Here is a 16,147-nt window from a genome sequence, read left to right as displayed (position 1 = left end):
GAATATAATAACATAACGGCAAGAGAAGTAGAAAAGGACAAAATAAAAAGGAAATTATACGAATAAAAGAGAAAAAGTAAAACGAAATTTCCCACTATTTTAATTTTTTAAAAAAGAAAAAAAAATCGTGATTTCAACTTTCCTTAATAAAAAAATAAGCAAGATTCTTCAAATCTAACGTCTCAAAATGAATGATGAAAATTTTCCTTTTTATCAATCTTCACTGTAACATTAAATAATAAAATTTCTTTATAATTTTCTTCCTCAGCCCTTCTCTTTCTCTGTGTCTTTGTCTCACTTTTTTTTCCCTGACTCGAATTTCTATTTCATTCTTTTCTTTTATCGTTTTCTCGCCGCACTTCTCTTTCTGTTATCAGATCAGGTAGGGGAGGGAGGAAGATTTCTGGAACCGTCCGATGTTTGGACTTTTGACTTCGTTGTGATCGGGGGTAATTTAGGATGGGGCAGTGTTACGGCAAAGTTAATCAATCGGGAGTTCATGAAGGAACAACGACGACTATGGTGGTTTCAGCGGATCGGGACGAAGCCACCGCACAATCGGCTAATGGCGCCGGTAATGTTCCCTCAGTGAAGAATACTCCAGCTAGGTCTTCGAGCCAGAGTCCATGGCCCAGCCCATACCCGCACGGGGTGTCTGCCAGTCCGCTTCCTCCTGGTGTATCGCCTTCTCCGGCGAGAGCTTCAAGGGGTTCGACGCCAAGGAGATTCTTCCGGCGGCCGTTTCCACCCCCTTCTCCGGCGAAACACATAAAGGCCTCACTAGTGAAGCGTCTTGGCGGTAAGCCAAAGGAAGGACCGATCCCCGAGGATCGTGGAACTGAGCCGGAGCAAGCTTTGGATAAAAACTTTGGTTATGGCAAGAATTTTGGAGCTAAGTATGAGCTTGGAAAGGAAGTTGGGAGGGGACATTTTGGTCATACTTGCTCTGCTAGAGGTAAAAAGGGTGAGCTCAAGGATCAACCTGTCGCTGTTAAGATCATCTCAAAAGCTAAGGTACACTGCTCTCTCTCTTGCTCATTTTCCCTCCTCTTTTATGTTGTTTATAATGAGTAATTTTGGCTAATTTATTAAGTTCTTTAGATATTTCGATTGTTTTCTCAATGCATTTGGAGGTGTTGTATTGGATTTGTAAGATAGTCTTAAGAGAATGGCCTTTAGTTAAGAACTCAAGATGGTATTGTTATGTATTGCGAACATTTGATGGATGTTTGTTTTCTTGATTCAAGTAAACTCGTCCGGAGTAGTTCTTAGTTGAAGAAAATAAGTTACATAAGCTGTACTATTTATAGAATGATCATGATCATTGATATTTGGCAATTATATGAGCTATATAGGACATACGTGAGTTTAAAGGATACCTCTTGCTTTGAATAGCAGTATCTTTTTTGTCGGTTAGGAGGCAACGCGATCGCGATTTCCGACCAAAAGAAGACAAAGGTGCATTTGTCTTTATTCGGTGATCATTTAGGGTGTATAGCAATAATGCAGTGCTACTTGGGATATTTTGTACCTAAAGTCTAAAATGGAAATGCAACTGTAGCCAAATCAAGCACAATAGAATTTGGTTGGAATGCAAATTTTATTTTCTACTTTCTTCAATGAGAGGTTTTTGGTGTAATATCGACATCTTATCCCCTAAATCCTCAGGCCATCTTTCTGCCTACAGAATGGCATTGTTGTTGAGTGAGTGCGGCTGACAACCTTGTTCTACCTTATTTTGTGTCAAAGCAACTCTTTCTAAATTTCTATCTTAGGATCATTCCTGTTTTTCCTTCCTTTCTCATAATTTAAGCAGATAGAGGTCTCTTTTCTGCATTATTCTTGTAGTTAAGTTTCCAATATAGTTCTTTTTTCTCTTTTTGGTTTCCTATTCACTGGTAAGTTCTCTCTCCCCCCCCCCCCAAAAAAAAAAGAAGAAAATAGAAGGTGAACAAGTGTGTTGATTGACCAAAGGCTCAGCCTGGTGGTTCCTCCCCTCCCTTTATTTGGTGGGGTCTTCCGCAGGACAAGGATCAAATCCTAGGTCCCGTATCTCTATGGGGTTATATATACTCTTTTTTTAATCTAGTGAGAAAATAAAAAGTATGAAATGTTGATTGCAACGGCTGCATTTTAACCAGGTTTATTTGACAGATGACAACAGCAATATCGATTGAAGATGTTCGAAGGGAGGTGAAAATATTAAAAGCACTATCAGGACATAAGCATCTAGTCAAGTTTTATGATGCATGTGAGGATGCCAATAATGTGTACATAGTCATGGAGTACGTCTTCTCTTGTTTCTGTTAAAACTTATTGTAGTAAAATGGTTTATCTTCATTAAAGCTATGTCCATGCATTATCCTTTCTACTTGCATATGATTTGATTTTTGGTCTTCTAGTTGGTTCCTTTCCTTCTTTTTTGTAGCTTTACTTTCATAACTTTTTGAACCTTTCTGCATGGTAATAACAGGCCTGATTTGCTCTGTAGAGATTTGAGAACATTCCAACTGTACCATAAAAAATTTGTACTGCATTTTTAAAGTTTTGGTCTGACAGTAGTGGACTTTTGTATCTTTTCAGATTGTGTGAAGGCGGAGAGCTATTAGACAGAATTTTGGCGAGGTAATTTGTTTTCTTATAATGTCTGTGTTTTTAGGCCGTCTTATTTGCCTTTCTGTTTGAATGTCATTATCTTTACAGAAGGCAGAAGGTTAGATAAATAGCATTGTATTTGTTCCCTTTTGATTCATGTTAATGGCTGTTCCTTACTTTTTTCGCCTTAGATTTTTCATGATTATACAGAAGATTGAAGGCCCCTAATGTGATAAGTGTGATACATTGTGAAACTGAAATGAGAAATTTTCTGTTCCAGGGGAGGAAGGTACACCGAAGACGACGCAAAAGCTATAGTTGTACAAATTTTAAGTGTGGTTTCATTTTGTCATCTGCAGGGAGTTGTTCACCGTGACTTAAAGCCAGAGGTTCTCACTTTTGCATTTGATTTTTATGGACTGTGAAACTGACAAGTATATTTTCTGTCAAATTATCACATCTCTAATTCTATTCTTTGTTGCTTGAGCTACAGAACTTCCTTTTCACTTCTGGTGGTGAAGATGCAGACATGAAACTAATTGATTTCGGTCTTTCTGATTTTATAAGACCAGGTCATAGCTGATTATACCTTATTTTTTGGTTGGTTTCTTTGTAGATTAGTAATGTTTGTAGATTTTTGTAGGGTAATTAAGTTTAAACCTACAATCCGCAATATTATTGCACCTCTGTTCTGCTGTAAATTGGAGAAGAAATTAAGTTGCTTTCATATGTATAAAACCTTAAACCCTTTAAACCCCAATGAAGCTAAATTGTGTGAGCCTGTTGAGGTATTTTTAAACCCCAATGGATTACTAAGTAGGAAACAGATAAATTTATGTTGGATATCTATCAATTTACTTTTCTCACTTCATATGATGGCCATATATCTTTAGACTGAATCAAACCAAAGCTAATGCTGCTTTCTTTTTTTAACTTTTGATGTTATGAATGTTGTAACAGATGAAAGACTAAATGACATTGTTGGAAGTGCTTATTATGTTGCCCCTGAAGTTCTGCATAGATCTTATAGTCTGGAAGCAGATATATGGAGCATTGGAGTAATCACCTACATCTTGTTATGCGGAAGCCGGCCTTTCTGGGCACGTACTGAATCTGGAATTTTTCGTTCTGTGCTAAGATCCGATCCAAATTTTGATGATTTGCCTTGGCCATCTGTCACTCCAGAGGCCAAGGATTTTGTCAAGAGACTCCTAAACAAGGATTACAGAAAAAGAATGACTGCTGTTCAAGCTCTAAGTAAGTTCACACTTTGTACTTAACTGGTGAACACGTGGACTTTACCCCATTGAAATGATTACTTACCTTTGTCTGACAAGTCACTGTTGGTGGTAGGATTAGCATATTAATTACATATGTCTGAGAAGCCAGTCACTTTTAATGGTAGGATTAGCACAAATCAGATGAAGTAATATGCTTTTATGACATTTCAGCTCATCCTTGGTTGCGGGATGACAGTCGTCCGGTTCCTCTTGATATATTGGTCTATAAGTTAGTCAAGTCATATCTGCATGCAACACCATTCAAACGTGCAGCTCTAAAGGTATGATCTCTCTCTCTCTCTCTCTCTCTCTCTCTCTATCTCTCTGTCTCTCTTAATTTATGACAGAAATGTGCACGGCAACTTCTTGAACCTTTGCTTTCCTTTTCCTCCTTACTACTGTTTCTCTCTCTCTGAGGGCTTCTTTAAGAACATTTCTTACTCTGGGTTGCCAAAATATTTTCTGACAAATTGCAAAAGTCTTAGTGAAAGCTATGATTGTTATAAAAAATAGCTTAGTTGAATTAATATTTCGACTTTCAGCTATACAATTTAGTAAAAACTTCCAAACACCCTTTTCCACTTTAAACCTGTTGTGAACGCTAGTGGTATGCTTATGAAAGTTCTAAACTATAATTGGTGTTTTCAGGCAGAGGCATTACCTTAATTAACATATGTGCTATATTATACTGGTAACAATTCAGCAGAAGTTAGGTTTTTGGCTTTTATATGTGAAAATTAAAACTCTTCCTTATGTCATGCAAATATTTCATAATTTTGCTGCAATTTTTTACTGCAAAAGAAATTGTGAGAATCTTTTTTCTTGTAGCAATTAATCATGATATCCATATAAATAATTATTGTTTTTGGCTGGCTAGAGCTTGTAGAAGTATGTATGTGTATGTTTGTGTGTGTAAAGGTGCATTTTAACTAAAATATTGTATATATTTTAACAATAGTCATGAACATTACTTTTGCTTTCTTTCACTCTCTCACTTGTATTTTCGCAATTGTTACAACTGTAGGCTCTTTCAAAAGCATTGACTGAAGATGAGCTGGTTTATCTCAGAGCACAATTCAGGCTGTTGGAACCGAGTAGAGATGGGAGTGTCTCTCTTGAAAATTTTAAAATGGTTATTTACTGCCTCTGTAATCCTATCAATTCAATTTTAAAACTTAGATGGTTAATGATTTGAAGCTAATCTCTGTTTATTTCTTTGGCTTCACATGTGACTTAATTAGACAGTTATAGGGTATCTAAGTTTTTCTAGAGCCCTTTTCTTTGATCTCTCTGTTTTCCTTTTTTGTTTATTGTTTCATTTAGCTTATGAAAAGTCTATATGATATTAGCATATCATTTTTCAGGCACTTGCTCGAAATGCTACTGAAGCAATGGGTGAATCAAGGGTACCTGACATTCTTAATACTGTAAGGCTCTTAATAGAAGTTCTCCTTGGTTGCAACTTGTATCATGTTTTTGTCTCACGGTTTAGTCCCTTTGGTTAGACATTTTGGCTAAAGAGTCTTCACGTCATGAGGAAAATGATTTTCATTTAAAATTGCTTTATTAATATGAAAAGATGTGAGGAGTTTGGTGACTTTGTATGCTTTTTCTTTCCAAAATATATAAGCATCTTAATCAGCATTCATGGTAGTTAGATTCTTCTATCACCTTAATTCTGCCTTGTGATGTTTGTGCTTTCTTGGAATACCACAAGACAATCTCCCCGTCTCCTCTGCTTTGGTCTTTTATTGGTCATTTGAATTTCAGTTCCTTATCATATTGTATTTGCCGTTTTCTCAGATGGGAACACTTGCATATAGGAAGATTTACTTTGAAGAGTTTTGTGCTGCTGCAATTAGCACACATCAATTGGAAGCAGTTGAAGGCTGGGAGCAGATTGCCTCCACTGCTTTTGAACATTTTGAACAGGAGGGCAATAGAGTAATCTCAATTGAAGAATTGGCACGGGTATGTTGCTTGTTGCTTCCACGCATCTCACTAGCTCAGCTTGGACTAATTATTATTATTATTTTACTACAATGGGGTTGTGATTTCTTTTGATTTGATTGCAGGAGTTGAATGTTGGCCCTTCAGCTTATTCATTCCTCAAAGACTGGATCAGGGTCTCGGATGGAAAGCTAAGCTTGCTTGGATATACCAAATTTTTACATGGTGTGACGCTTCGTAGCTCAAATACAAGACATCATTAATCTATAGCCGTTGATATATACAGTTCTTAAAATTCATGGCATTTAGAATGACTTGTGATAATTTTTTTTTCAAAAATTATTTTTGCTTTAGGGGGAAAAAATGTGCATAAGTGAATATTGTTAGTGACATTGTGGAGGAAAAGTTACAGTGAGAAGATTGATTTTGCTCATGTCCCATTTTTTGCTTACCGTGCATGTATGAATGTGGGTCTCGGGCTTCCAGATTTTGAGCTTTGAATTAAGATTACTTAGACTAGAAGATAGACTGTTGTAAGATGTGCGGTGGTTTTGTTCCTATACATTTGCTTGGACTTTTCAGCGGGGAAGGGCTGAGATCTGCGAGTTTTAAGGTTATTTATGCAAGTTCCATTCCAAACGCCTAAGAATTTATGGAAATTCTTTCTAAATTATGCCTCCGATTTTCAAATTGGCTTTTAAAGTACCTTTTCTGGTTTTTCATCATACAAATGGATGACGTTAAATATAACATGTGGCAAAAAAAGGTTTTAATTATTATTGTTTCTTCTTTCTTACGTGTCTTTCTTTCTTTCTTCCTTCCTCTTCTCCCTTGTCCCAAGATTTTCTTTTTCTTTCTTCTTTTCGATTAGCAATTAGGCTGCAAAATGTAATAAAAACAGTTTATTCTCATAACTTTGAAGCAAGTTGATAAAATAAATGTTACTCCTGACCAAATATTATGAAATCAGTTCCTGAGTTCAATATAGCCAGCAAGTGGTGGTTGCTAAAGCATATTGTTTGTCTGTGATACGATCATGAAACTGTGTAGGCTTTAGCCAATTATCCCTATCTCGTTATTGTTGAAGCACTCTCAAGCAATGTTCCAAGAAGTTTCGAATGAAAGTTATGTCTGTTGATCTTGTATTAAGAATATTAGTAACTACGAATTGTGGTTAGTAAATAGACAGTCAGCAAGCAATCAGAGTGCATGAGATGAGAAGAGGTGAGGATGTGAGTTGAATGTTCTGACTTCTTAACCTGTTGGCACATTCTGGGGAAGGAAGAAGACACCAGAGAGGCAGGGAGGGCATGGTTCTTGGCGTGGATGGGCCGCAGCTGAAGAATTAACTTTGTAAGGCTTGCATGTATGTGTCCATTGATACAAGACTTTGATATTTTAAATCAAATTTTGATACTTTTTTCTTAATTATTTTTTATTTTTATAATTACACTAAAATAAAAATAATCCTCAAATTAAGTCATTTAATTAATAGCTTTAAAATTTCTATTCTTTTTCGAATTATTTATGTCCGTTTTATGATTCATGTTTAAGGTAAGTGATAATCCCTCCTAATAATGTCTTCTTTAAGGTTCGAAGCTGCATTTTCATTTTGAGAGTGCAATATGCCTTAAATATATATTTGAGATATATAACCTTCAATTGAAAATTAGACTATAAATATGTATCAAAATATTTCAAAATATCAATAAATTTGAAATAGTTTATCAAAATAAAGATGTTCATGGGTCGGGTGAAGCTCATATATAGTATAAAAATCAATATCATATTAACATACATAATTTTCCTAGTAATGTTCATGGGTCAAGTGAAGCTCGTATATGGTATAAAAGTAAATATCATATTAACATACATAGTTTCCCCAACCTAATTTGACCTGAAAAAAGAATCTTAAATGTTGTTTATACTTTACCCATTTTATTTTTTAATTTTTACATATAGTTTTTGTTATTTAATATTTAATTAAATATATTATACTACTATTATCTAGATTTTTATTAAATTTCTGTACATAAATAACATGTTTTTTTATACAATGCCTATAACTAGATATAACCCTTCTCAATATTTAAATAAGCGGATAAAGTGCGCTTGAGCGGATAAAGTGCGCTTGAGCGTATAGCTAGGTATAGCCCTTCTTAATTTTTAAATAAGCGGATAAAATGCACTTGAGCGGGTTTAAACTCACGTCCTCTTACATTATCAACAATACGAAAATCAACCAAACTAAAATTCAATCGACAAATAACATGTTTTTTTAAAAATATTCACATAATATATAAAATAAATGGGCTTGAACTTTAAATATTACAGCCGAAACTTGGTCGACTCATATTTTAAATAGTTGGGCCAAGTTAGCTTGACTCATGTTTTCAATAAATAGGTCGGGTCCAATTGGTTTGGGCTTTGAATATTATAATTCAAGCCTGATTCTAATTTTCTTTATCCAATATTATTTTTTAGGTTAATATTTTTACTTAGACCCTCTTAAATTTTGAGTGGGTGTTCGGATTTTGACGGATAGTTTAATTCTTGAATATGTTTACACAAAAACTAGTAGCAATACCTAAAATAGAAATGTTAAAATATGCTTTTAAGTGCTTATACTTTTGGCTCTTATTCTTAAGAATTTACACTTTCTATTTTTTGGATTTAGAAATACAAGTCTAATTGTTAACTCAGTCAGAATTTCTTTTTGTTAGTAGATAATCATGTAATAAAAAAGAGAAATTATAATAGCAAAATTATACCGGTGTTCCATTTTAATAAATTTGTGAAATAAAAGTAATACTATCAAATTATAAATGGATGATGAAATGGGTTGTTGAAGACATGTATTGCATAAAACAAAAGGGGCTTGTGATGGAAACAAGATACTGCTCCTCCGCTGTCCTTTTCCTGATCCCAGTATAGAGTAAGCATGTTAGGTTCAGCATAGACCGAGCAAGGAAACTAATGGATTCCAACAAATTTCCTAATTTTTCAAAAGCACCCCCATTTTTTTAATTTCAGCTCTGTCAAATTTTATCTTATCCACTATATATTAAGAACAAAAGCAAAGAGGATTGATAGATTACTGGCCTATTAATCATCCATATACTGTTTAAATATTTATTGAGCACCTCTTTGAGATCAGATTTGTACATTATGTTACCATGTCCCTATCCTTCTCCTTGTCCCCAAAATTAACAAGTTGGACGCTCTTAAGTGCTACGTCTATTAACATCACCGCCCAGTACCAGTAATGCCATGAATTTATCAACTCCTCCTCCTCATCATCAATACTTTGAATAGGAATGGCACCAAAGAAGGAAATGTCATCTTCAAACTGATGCTTTATATTCGTTTTTATGCCAATTTATAATTTTGTTTCAAGTACAAGAGGATGGATGCATACTTCATACTCAATTTTTATGTCTAATTACTGAAAATAATATCAAAATGGACTGTAACACTCCCTACCCGTATTCGTCATCGGAACAGAATACGAGGTATTAACGGAGTTACAAATTTATTTATCAAACATTTTATTTCATCTAGCATTCATATTTGGGACCAGTCAAAATCAAACATATTGCCCCCTAAACAAACTTATTTTCCTTGTATCAACGTATCAAAGATAATCACATATTTACATGTCATGATAAATATCATTCTCTTACCATTTCTTTATAAACATAAATCAGTTAATTCATTATATCAATATTTCATGTACCATCAACTCATATTTCCTTATATCACATAATTAGGTTTCACAAACTTATCTGGCTAAATTACAAAAAATACCAAGATTCAGGGGTATTTCGATAATTTTTTATTTTCCTCAAATTTTCAACTAATCTTGATCTAAATTAATAATTTTATTCAATTTATTAATTTAGATAATAAAACAATTCATTTCACTCAATTTGGTCCTTTTTGATATTTTTTACAAAATTACCCCTAAAGTTTTACTTTTATTCAATTTAGTCCACGAACCTAAAACATGCAAATTAACCACTTAATGTAACCCATGCTAATTAAATATTCATATATATTTTCCTCCTTCTCCTCTCCATTCCACATCCTTAATGTATATATAATTCCACTATTTTCTCATATGTTCATATCAAGCCGTCCACTTGAGCCATAGTCACTAAATTATTTATATCTTGAGTTACAGAATTATAAAGTAAGAACCGCTTGATGTTTCTAAAACTAGACTCAAATATATTTCTACCATAAAAATTTCAAAATTTATAATTTAACCAATAAGTATAGTAAAATCTTTAAACTTACCCCTATTCTGCTGTTTAACAGCTTCGACCTTTCCTTACTAAAAATTAATTATATTTTATTACAGAATTTGGATGATGTTTCCGTTTATTTCTCTTGAAAATAGACTCATTAAGTATTTAAAAAAATAAATTTAAGCTTATAATTATTTTTATCCAATTTTTTATGATTTTCAAATTCAAAATAGAGAAACCCGAAATTATTTTGACATTGTCTCATAAAATTTATTATATCTCACAATTTACAATTCCATTGCTTACACCGTTTCTTCTATGAAAAACTAAACTCAATAAAATTTAATTTCATATTTTATTCAACCTCTAATTCGATTTTCAAAATTTTTGGTGATTTTTCAAAATTTAACTACTGCTGCTGTTTAAAACTGTTTTAGTACAACATATTGATTACCAAGTTTATAACACCCTTATTTCCATTCTCTATAATATTTTCCATCATTTTCTCTTATTTCCCTTCACTAATATATCAAGAAGATAGAATCTTATATAAGAAAACCCTAACTTAACATCATTTTCATGCTTTTGATATTACCTTACATGAGAAACTCTACTTAAAATATATTGAAGTCTTAAAGTGTCTTACCTTGTCCTATTGATTTCAATCTGTAACTTGATTTCTCTCTCTCCTCCAACATCTATTTCTTGAATCCAACTTGATATTGTAACTTCCCTTAGTCTCCTTAACATTTTTCTCTCTTGGTAGCTATGGAAATTCTTTTAATTTCTAGGTGAAAATGGTGAATTTTTGGTAGAAGGACTAAATTGTAAAGAAAGCAAAACTTTCTTTCTTCTCTTCTCTTCTAACGTGAAATGCATGGAAAGATAATGGATGATTGGTGTGTGTGTGTGTGTGTTTTTCCACACACATATATATACTAAATAAAATAATAAAATAATTATAAATATCTTATTAAAATATTAATAAAATAATATTTATCTAATTAATTAATTTAAAATATCATCAACATAATCATTACATTCTAGAATTCTCTCTCTTACTAATTGATTATTTTTCCTTTCATAATCTTTTAAAACTCCATCATTGAGTCATCACTTAATTTGGAAAAATTATGATTTAGTCCCTCATAATTTTTCACCTATTCGATTTGGTCCTAATTCATCCATTTTTCTTAATTTCTAGATTATTTCACCCCTAAAATATTTGCACTATTAGTTCTTTAACTTTTTTATATTTACACTAATTTTGAGTATTTACTCTTGGGTAATAAAACTTTTCTCATTTTTACAATTTAATCATTTCTTGAATTAATAATGTAATATATCATAATATACTTCCCAATGTTGACATAATAAAACTTCCCTTTTTGTCACTTTATTTCATTACTTAACTGTATCAATAATAATATCTTACTTTCTTACTGTAGTAATTTTCGAGGTATTACATGGACAATTACTTGCAAGTTCATAAATATAAGCAATCTCAATTACGGAAATAAAATTATAAAAATAATACAGCTCCTCGGAACCCTAAAATAATTAAATTCTATTGCAAGTACGTTCAATGAGTTCATACTGCATGGCTTTGACCTTGGAATTTTCTTAATATAAATGGTTGCGCATTGAGTCTGTTATTCCCCAACCATATAAACCTTTATAAGCAGAGTCTGAAAAAAAGTTGGAAACTGGACTTTGTTTATGTGTGGTGTTAATGGCGGATATTTTTTCTTTCAAAAACACACCATTATTAAGACATTTTTATGCTCATTATTATCCCTACAACTTAAGAAAGATTCCTTAATATCAAGATGTCATCTAAAATTGATTGGGCAGTTAAATATTTTACTGAATATTTCATCTTTAGACCATATAAGCGTTGCCGACTGGTTGAAGACGGTGTTTCCGTCCTCCACGTTTTAAGATGAGGAGTTTTGATAATGATAATTAACTACACTCACCTCTGACTTCCTCCTTTTTCATCCAAAGAAAATGTTGTGATATGGAGGAGTTTAATCCCAAAAGCCCAAACAAGGGATTGAGTTTGAAACCACCCTCCATTGCTGCTTCTCGTGTCCCAAATATAATATATCCACATCATCTAATGATAAAATATCTGATAGGTGATTAAAATAATTCGAGAATTTTCATGAATCATCAATATATTTGTAAATTTGTGTCCTACACAAAATATTTGGTATATTATTTAATGAGGTTTTATACAGGTTAGAGTGACAGACAAATATCATATAGAGTATAATAAAAGATTAAAAGAAATAAGTCACATGACAATTTTTTAAGTTGAAATTAAAAAAAATACATTTTTAGTATATAAAATATAAACCCATTTATATATTTTTGTAGGGTAAATATTTGGTGAGAGGTTTTAGGTTCGGATATAATAAAATTTTAAAAGAATAAATATTTAAAAAAATTGCTTGCTTAATAAAAAGTACAATTTTAGTGTTAAAAATTTATATAAGTTATATGGGAAGAATTTGATAAATAGATTTTGCTTTTAGGGTTCTGGTGCTGAGCACCCCAATTTTTTATTACTTAAAATTGCAAGCAATAAGAAGCAGTTAACATTTGTAATTTCGACTTGTAGTATCAAAGTTTAAACTTACCTTTTTCTCCATGTATTTTCAGAAATTTTCTTGCGCGCATGATAAATACTGTATTAGAAAGAAAGGAAACGGGACTTAATTATAAATTGCATAAACATCATTGACGTGCAGTTTTAGTAAACCAAATTAATTCCACTTCATATGCATGTTTGTATTTTCCGGAGAAATCAATGCTGAATCTTTGTTTCTCCCTTGGATTTTTAGGAAGTGGATGACTAAATTAAGCATTTGTGTGATTTGATAATTCACAACATTGACGAAAAATGTATCATCAAGCAAGATTTGTGTGCAGATGGTTGAAAGCAGTTGTAGAAATCTGAGCTCTGCTAATTTTTATCATTCAAACCTAGCCCCAAATCAGGAGGTAACCATGTTTTATTTAAGTAAACAGATTACTCACATTAAGATTGCAGAAATGCAATTTATATCGGTTCCTATCATCACATCACATATGAAAACGGATGAGCAAATACCCAGAGTCGATACTGTAATGCATTTCGATCACACACCAAGACTAGAGGGAAAAAGCCAATTTTCAACATGGTACCCGCTGTATTGCAAGTAATGAGCAAGCCATTTTGAAGTCTTGGTCATGCTTATAAGCAAAAACCGACCAATCATTACAATGCACATGCAAGTAATACAAAGTATACATGGTTTTTTTTATTGCTAACCAGAAAAAAGATATTATAATGGTAATAAACATGATACAATCTCAAATACTTCAGGTGATAAACATCCTTGAAATGTACTTCGCTAATCTTTCAACTTCGCTTGTTAACTTAATATGATGATTGATCAATACTTTCGACAATGTAGGGATGCTGAGAAGGACAAAGAGAGCCAAGGATTTAGATGATAAATGCTTGTGCCGTGTGACAAGCTACCGGGATACGGGTTAAGTATGGCCAACAGAGCTAGAAACAGAAGAAAAAGAAACCCCTTTTTCCCTGCTACTTTTTCTAATCAACGGTTCCTTCGTTTGTTATGCTTCTCAGCATCCATGAATAAAGCTAATAGCAAATTATGCACAAAGTTTGATGGGAAAGGTAAACAATAGAAAATATTTTAAACCTCGTTTTAATCACTATTCCAAAATGCGTACCGACGAAGAAGCACGAAAATAGGGAAAAATTCCCTTCATTCAACTGGTTGTGCTCCTTAACTAAAGCTCAACAAAAACTAAAAAATTAAGCGTGCATCTGAATCCATGGAGGGGAAATTTGTGCGTCTTTAAAAAATGAAAGCATTTGATGGAACAATTAAGGGAGTCATTTTACTAAATTTGAACATTCAATAGTGACATCTTGTTGATCAAATTTAGGGTTTTAGATGTCATGAGTGACAAAACCATGGCATTAGGGGGTTCGCCTTTAATCAGATATTTCATATCTGTCTGTGTCAACACTTGCATTGGCATAGCTCTTACTTCTTGCAAAATCTGTCATTGTCCTATGCCGACTCTACAAGACTTGTAATAATTACAATGAAAGATCTATTAATCATTCAAATAAAGCAAGCAAGCTATCTATAGAGAAAATAAAATAGAACAAATATAACTAAGATAATCCACATTATTACTCTGCATCATACCAAATTCAAGATTTAATGCGTTTACATCCATCCCTATGCAAAGCAGGTAACAGATAATACTGATCTTGTTAGTGTAAGATGAATGAAGATAAAGAGCCCATGTACATAGGAGTGGAAAAAGTAAGCTGGTTGCATCATGGCAATTTCAAACTGTTAAAGAAAGGGCAACTCCTTTTCCGTTTAACTTTGGCGCTTTACCAAGGCCAAGCTCTCCACCATGAAACCCTAGAGAGAAATGGAAAAAAAATGAGTTAGAAAGCAATAGATTTAAAAAGAAAAGAGAGAATGCATTATATACAACAACTCAAAGCCATATCTGAAAACAGCTGAAATAGACAGATCAGACAGTGGAAGGCATCATGGGATGTATCTGCCAAAATGGTGAACTTGAAAGGAGTGTTGGGAGTTGAGACTGACAAAATAACACATAGAATTGCAGAAATATGAACCCAAAAAAAAAGTAATGATGAAAATAATACCGGTCAAGAAAACCCTTCATCATTACCCCACAGTTTGCACATTAACAAATAACTCCTAAAGGAGGAAAGAAAGAACACCCAGAATAATCATAACCAAACCTTTACATGCTGCTAATCGATGATCTAAGATATATACCCTTTACTGCACGGCTCGATATGGGAGCAATAATTGGGAGGAATGAAGCCTGGTCCGACAACACTGGCACAAGCTCAAACCATTTAACAACCAAGTGACGAACAGCTTCCGTAGAGGCAAAATGGAAATGGAACTGGTGTCCTCGGGCCAGACAACGTTCCCCTCAAAAGAGTAGCTCCTTTAGGGCATCCCAATTAAAACCATCTTCAAAAGAGACTTCTCTTTGAATTATTGATTGTAACTATCTGCTTGTCTTCCAGGGGTTAATAATACAATTGTCTTATCTCTTCCCCCCACCCCCTAGAGTCTTGCCTGTTTTCAAGGGGGACTGAGATAGATAGAAAGAGAGAGAGCGAACGAGGATTGATGGATGGGAGAGTGATGAAGTGGGGCGGTAATGATATAATGAAGAGAATGATACGGGTGAAGCTGTGAGGGGGTGTATATGATGAGTAAAAAGGAGTGGGAAACCAACAGTAAAATAGGCAAAACATAGCTGATCACTCTACTCTACAAGCTATTTCCTTAGTTACAGAAATGACCACGACCAATTGCACTCTAATCTTTCTCTTTTATTATTCTCAACACTGTACTTTTTTTTTCTCTCTTTATACTTTGGGTGTTTTGAACTTTTACCTATTATCAGAAAACCATGTCTGAAATCTCCTTTATGAAGTATGGATTCCCTACATGATTACGATGTTAAACTCCTCGTACATTCAAAGTTCACCGGTTTAAATGACTCCATTGGAGTAAAACATACCATTAAGCTTAGGCATAAGATGATTGATGGTGTCACCAAACATGATTAAAACACTACCCCAAATTAGGAGTATATGCATATTTGAAGGAAGAATTAGGGATATAAGCCCAAATTTTAATTATTTAGAGGGATGTTTTTTGAAAAAGTGATTTTTGAAAATTTTTTTTTATAAAATATGCTTTTCTTTAATACATTAGTTTCTTTAGTTAATGGTCAAATGTTAGTGTGTTCTTCTTTAGTCTTAAGTTTGATTCATTTACTATAAGTTCATTTGAATTTTTTATTTCATGTTTTTCAAATTTTTTAAAATTTTTAATCAATTTTTTAATTAATAAACATATTGTTTTCAAGTTTTTGTTTTATTTTTAATTCATCTTTTTAATTAATAACTTTTTTATTTATATAAATAAAATAATAAATATGTAATTATACAATGGAAAAATATATATTTAACAT

General features: G+C 33.0%; 1 protein-coding gene and 1 long non-coding RNA gene across 4 annotated transcripts; one reads left to right on the top strand and one right to left on the bottom strand.

The window, feature by feature from the left end:
• The first annotated feature begins 242 nt into the window (after nt 1-242).
• On the top strand, nt 243-6,258 carry LOC121209738 (CDPK-related kinase 3). 3 transcript variants are annotated; one of them, XM_041081009.1, is made up of 11 exons: nt 243-1,014; nt 2,155-2,285; nt 2,584-2,625; nt 2,876-2,984; nt 3,089-3,167; nt 3,556-3,852; nt 4,047-4,156; nt 4,900-5,007; nt 5,240-5,302; nt 5,679-5,846; nt 5,951-6,258. In XM_041081009.1, the coding sequence occupies exons 1-11, from the start codon at nt 460-462 to the stop codon at nt 6,086-6,088; spliced, it is 1,800 nt and encodes a 599-aa protein (XP_040936943.1). In that variant the 5' UTR covers nt 243-459; the 3' UTR covers nt 6,089-6,258. The 3 variants fall into 3 exon arrangements, with proteins under 3 accessions (XP_040936943.1, XP_040936944.1, XP_040936945.1); XM_041081010.1 differs by having other exon boundaries at nt 882-1,014; nt 2,142-2,285; XM_041081011.1 differs by lacking the exon at nt 243-1,014 and adding an exon at nt 1,081-2,044.
• An 8,007-nt stretch (nt 6,259-14,265) lies between these two features.
• LOC121209737 (uncharacterized) lies at nt 14,266-15,558 on the bottom strand. Its single transcript, XR_005904831.1, has 2 exons — nt 14,929-15,558; nt 14,266-14,538 (listed from the first exon to the last, which is right to left on the bottom strand). It is a non-coding gene; the product is annotated as an uncharacterized lncRNA (long non-coding RNA).
• Nucleotides 15,559-16,147: the final 589 nt, after the last annotated feature.

Source organism: Gossypium hirsutum, chromosome A11 (genome assembly GCF_007990345.1).
Source record: "Gossypium hirsutum isolate 1008001.06 chromosome A11, Gossypium_hirsutum_v2.1, whole genome shotgun sequence".
Taxonomy (NCBI): Eukaryota; Viridiplantae; Streptophyta; class Magnoliopsida; order Malvales; family Malvaceae; genus Gossypium; species Gossypium hirsutum.
The sequence above is the reverse complement of the archived record's forward strand: the minus strand, read 5'-3'. Positions and strand labels throughout refer to the sequence as shown.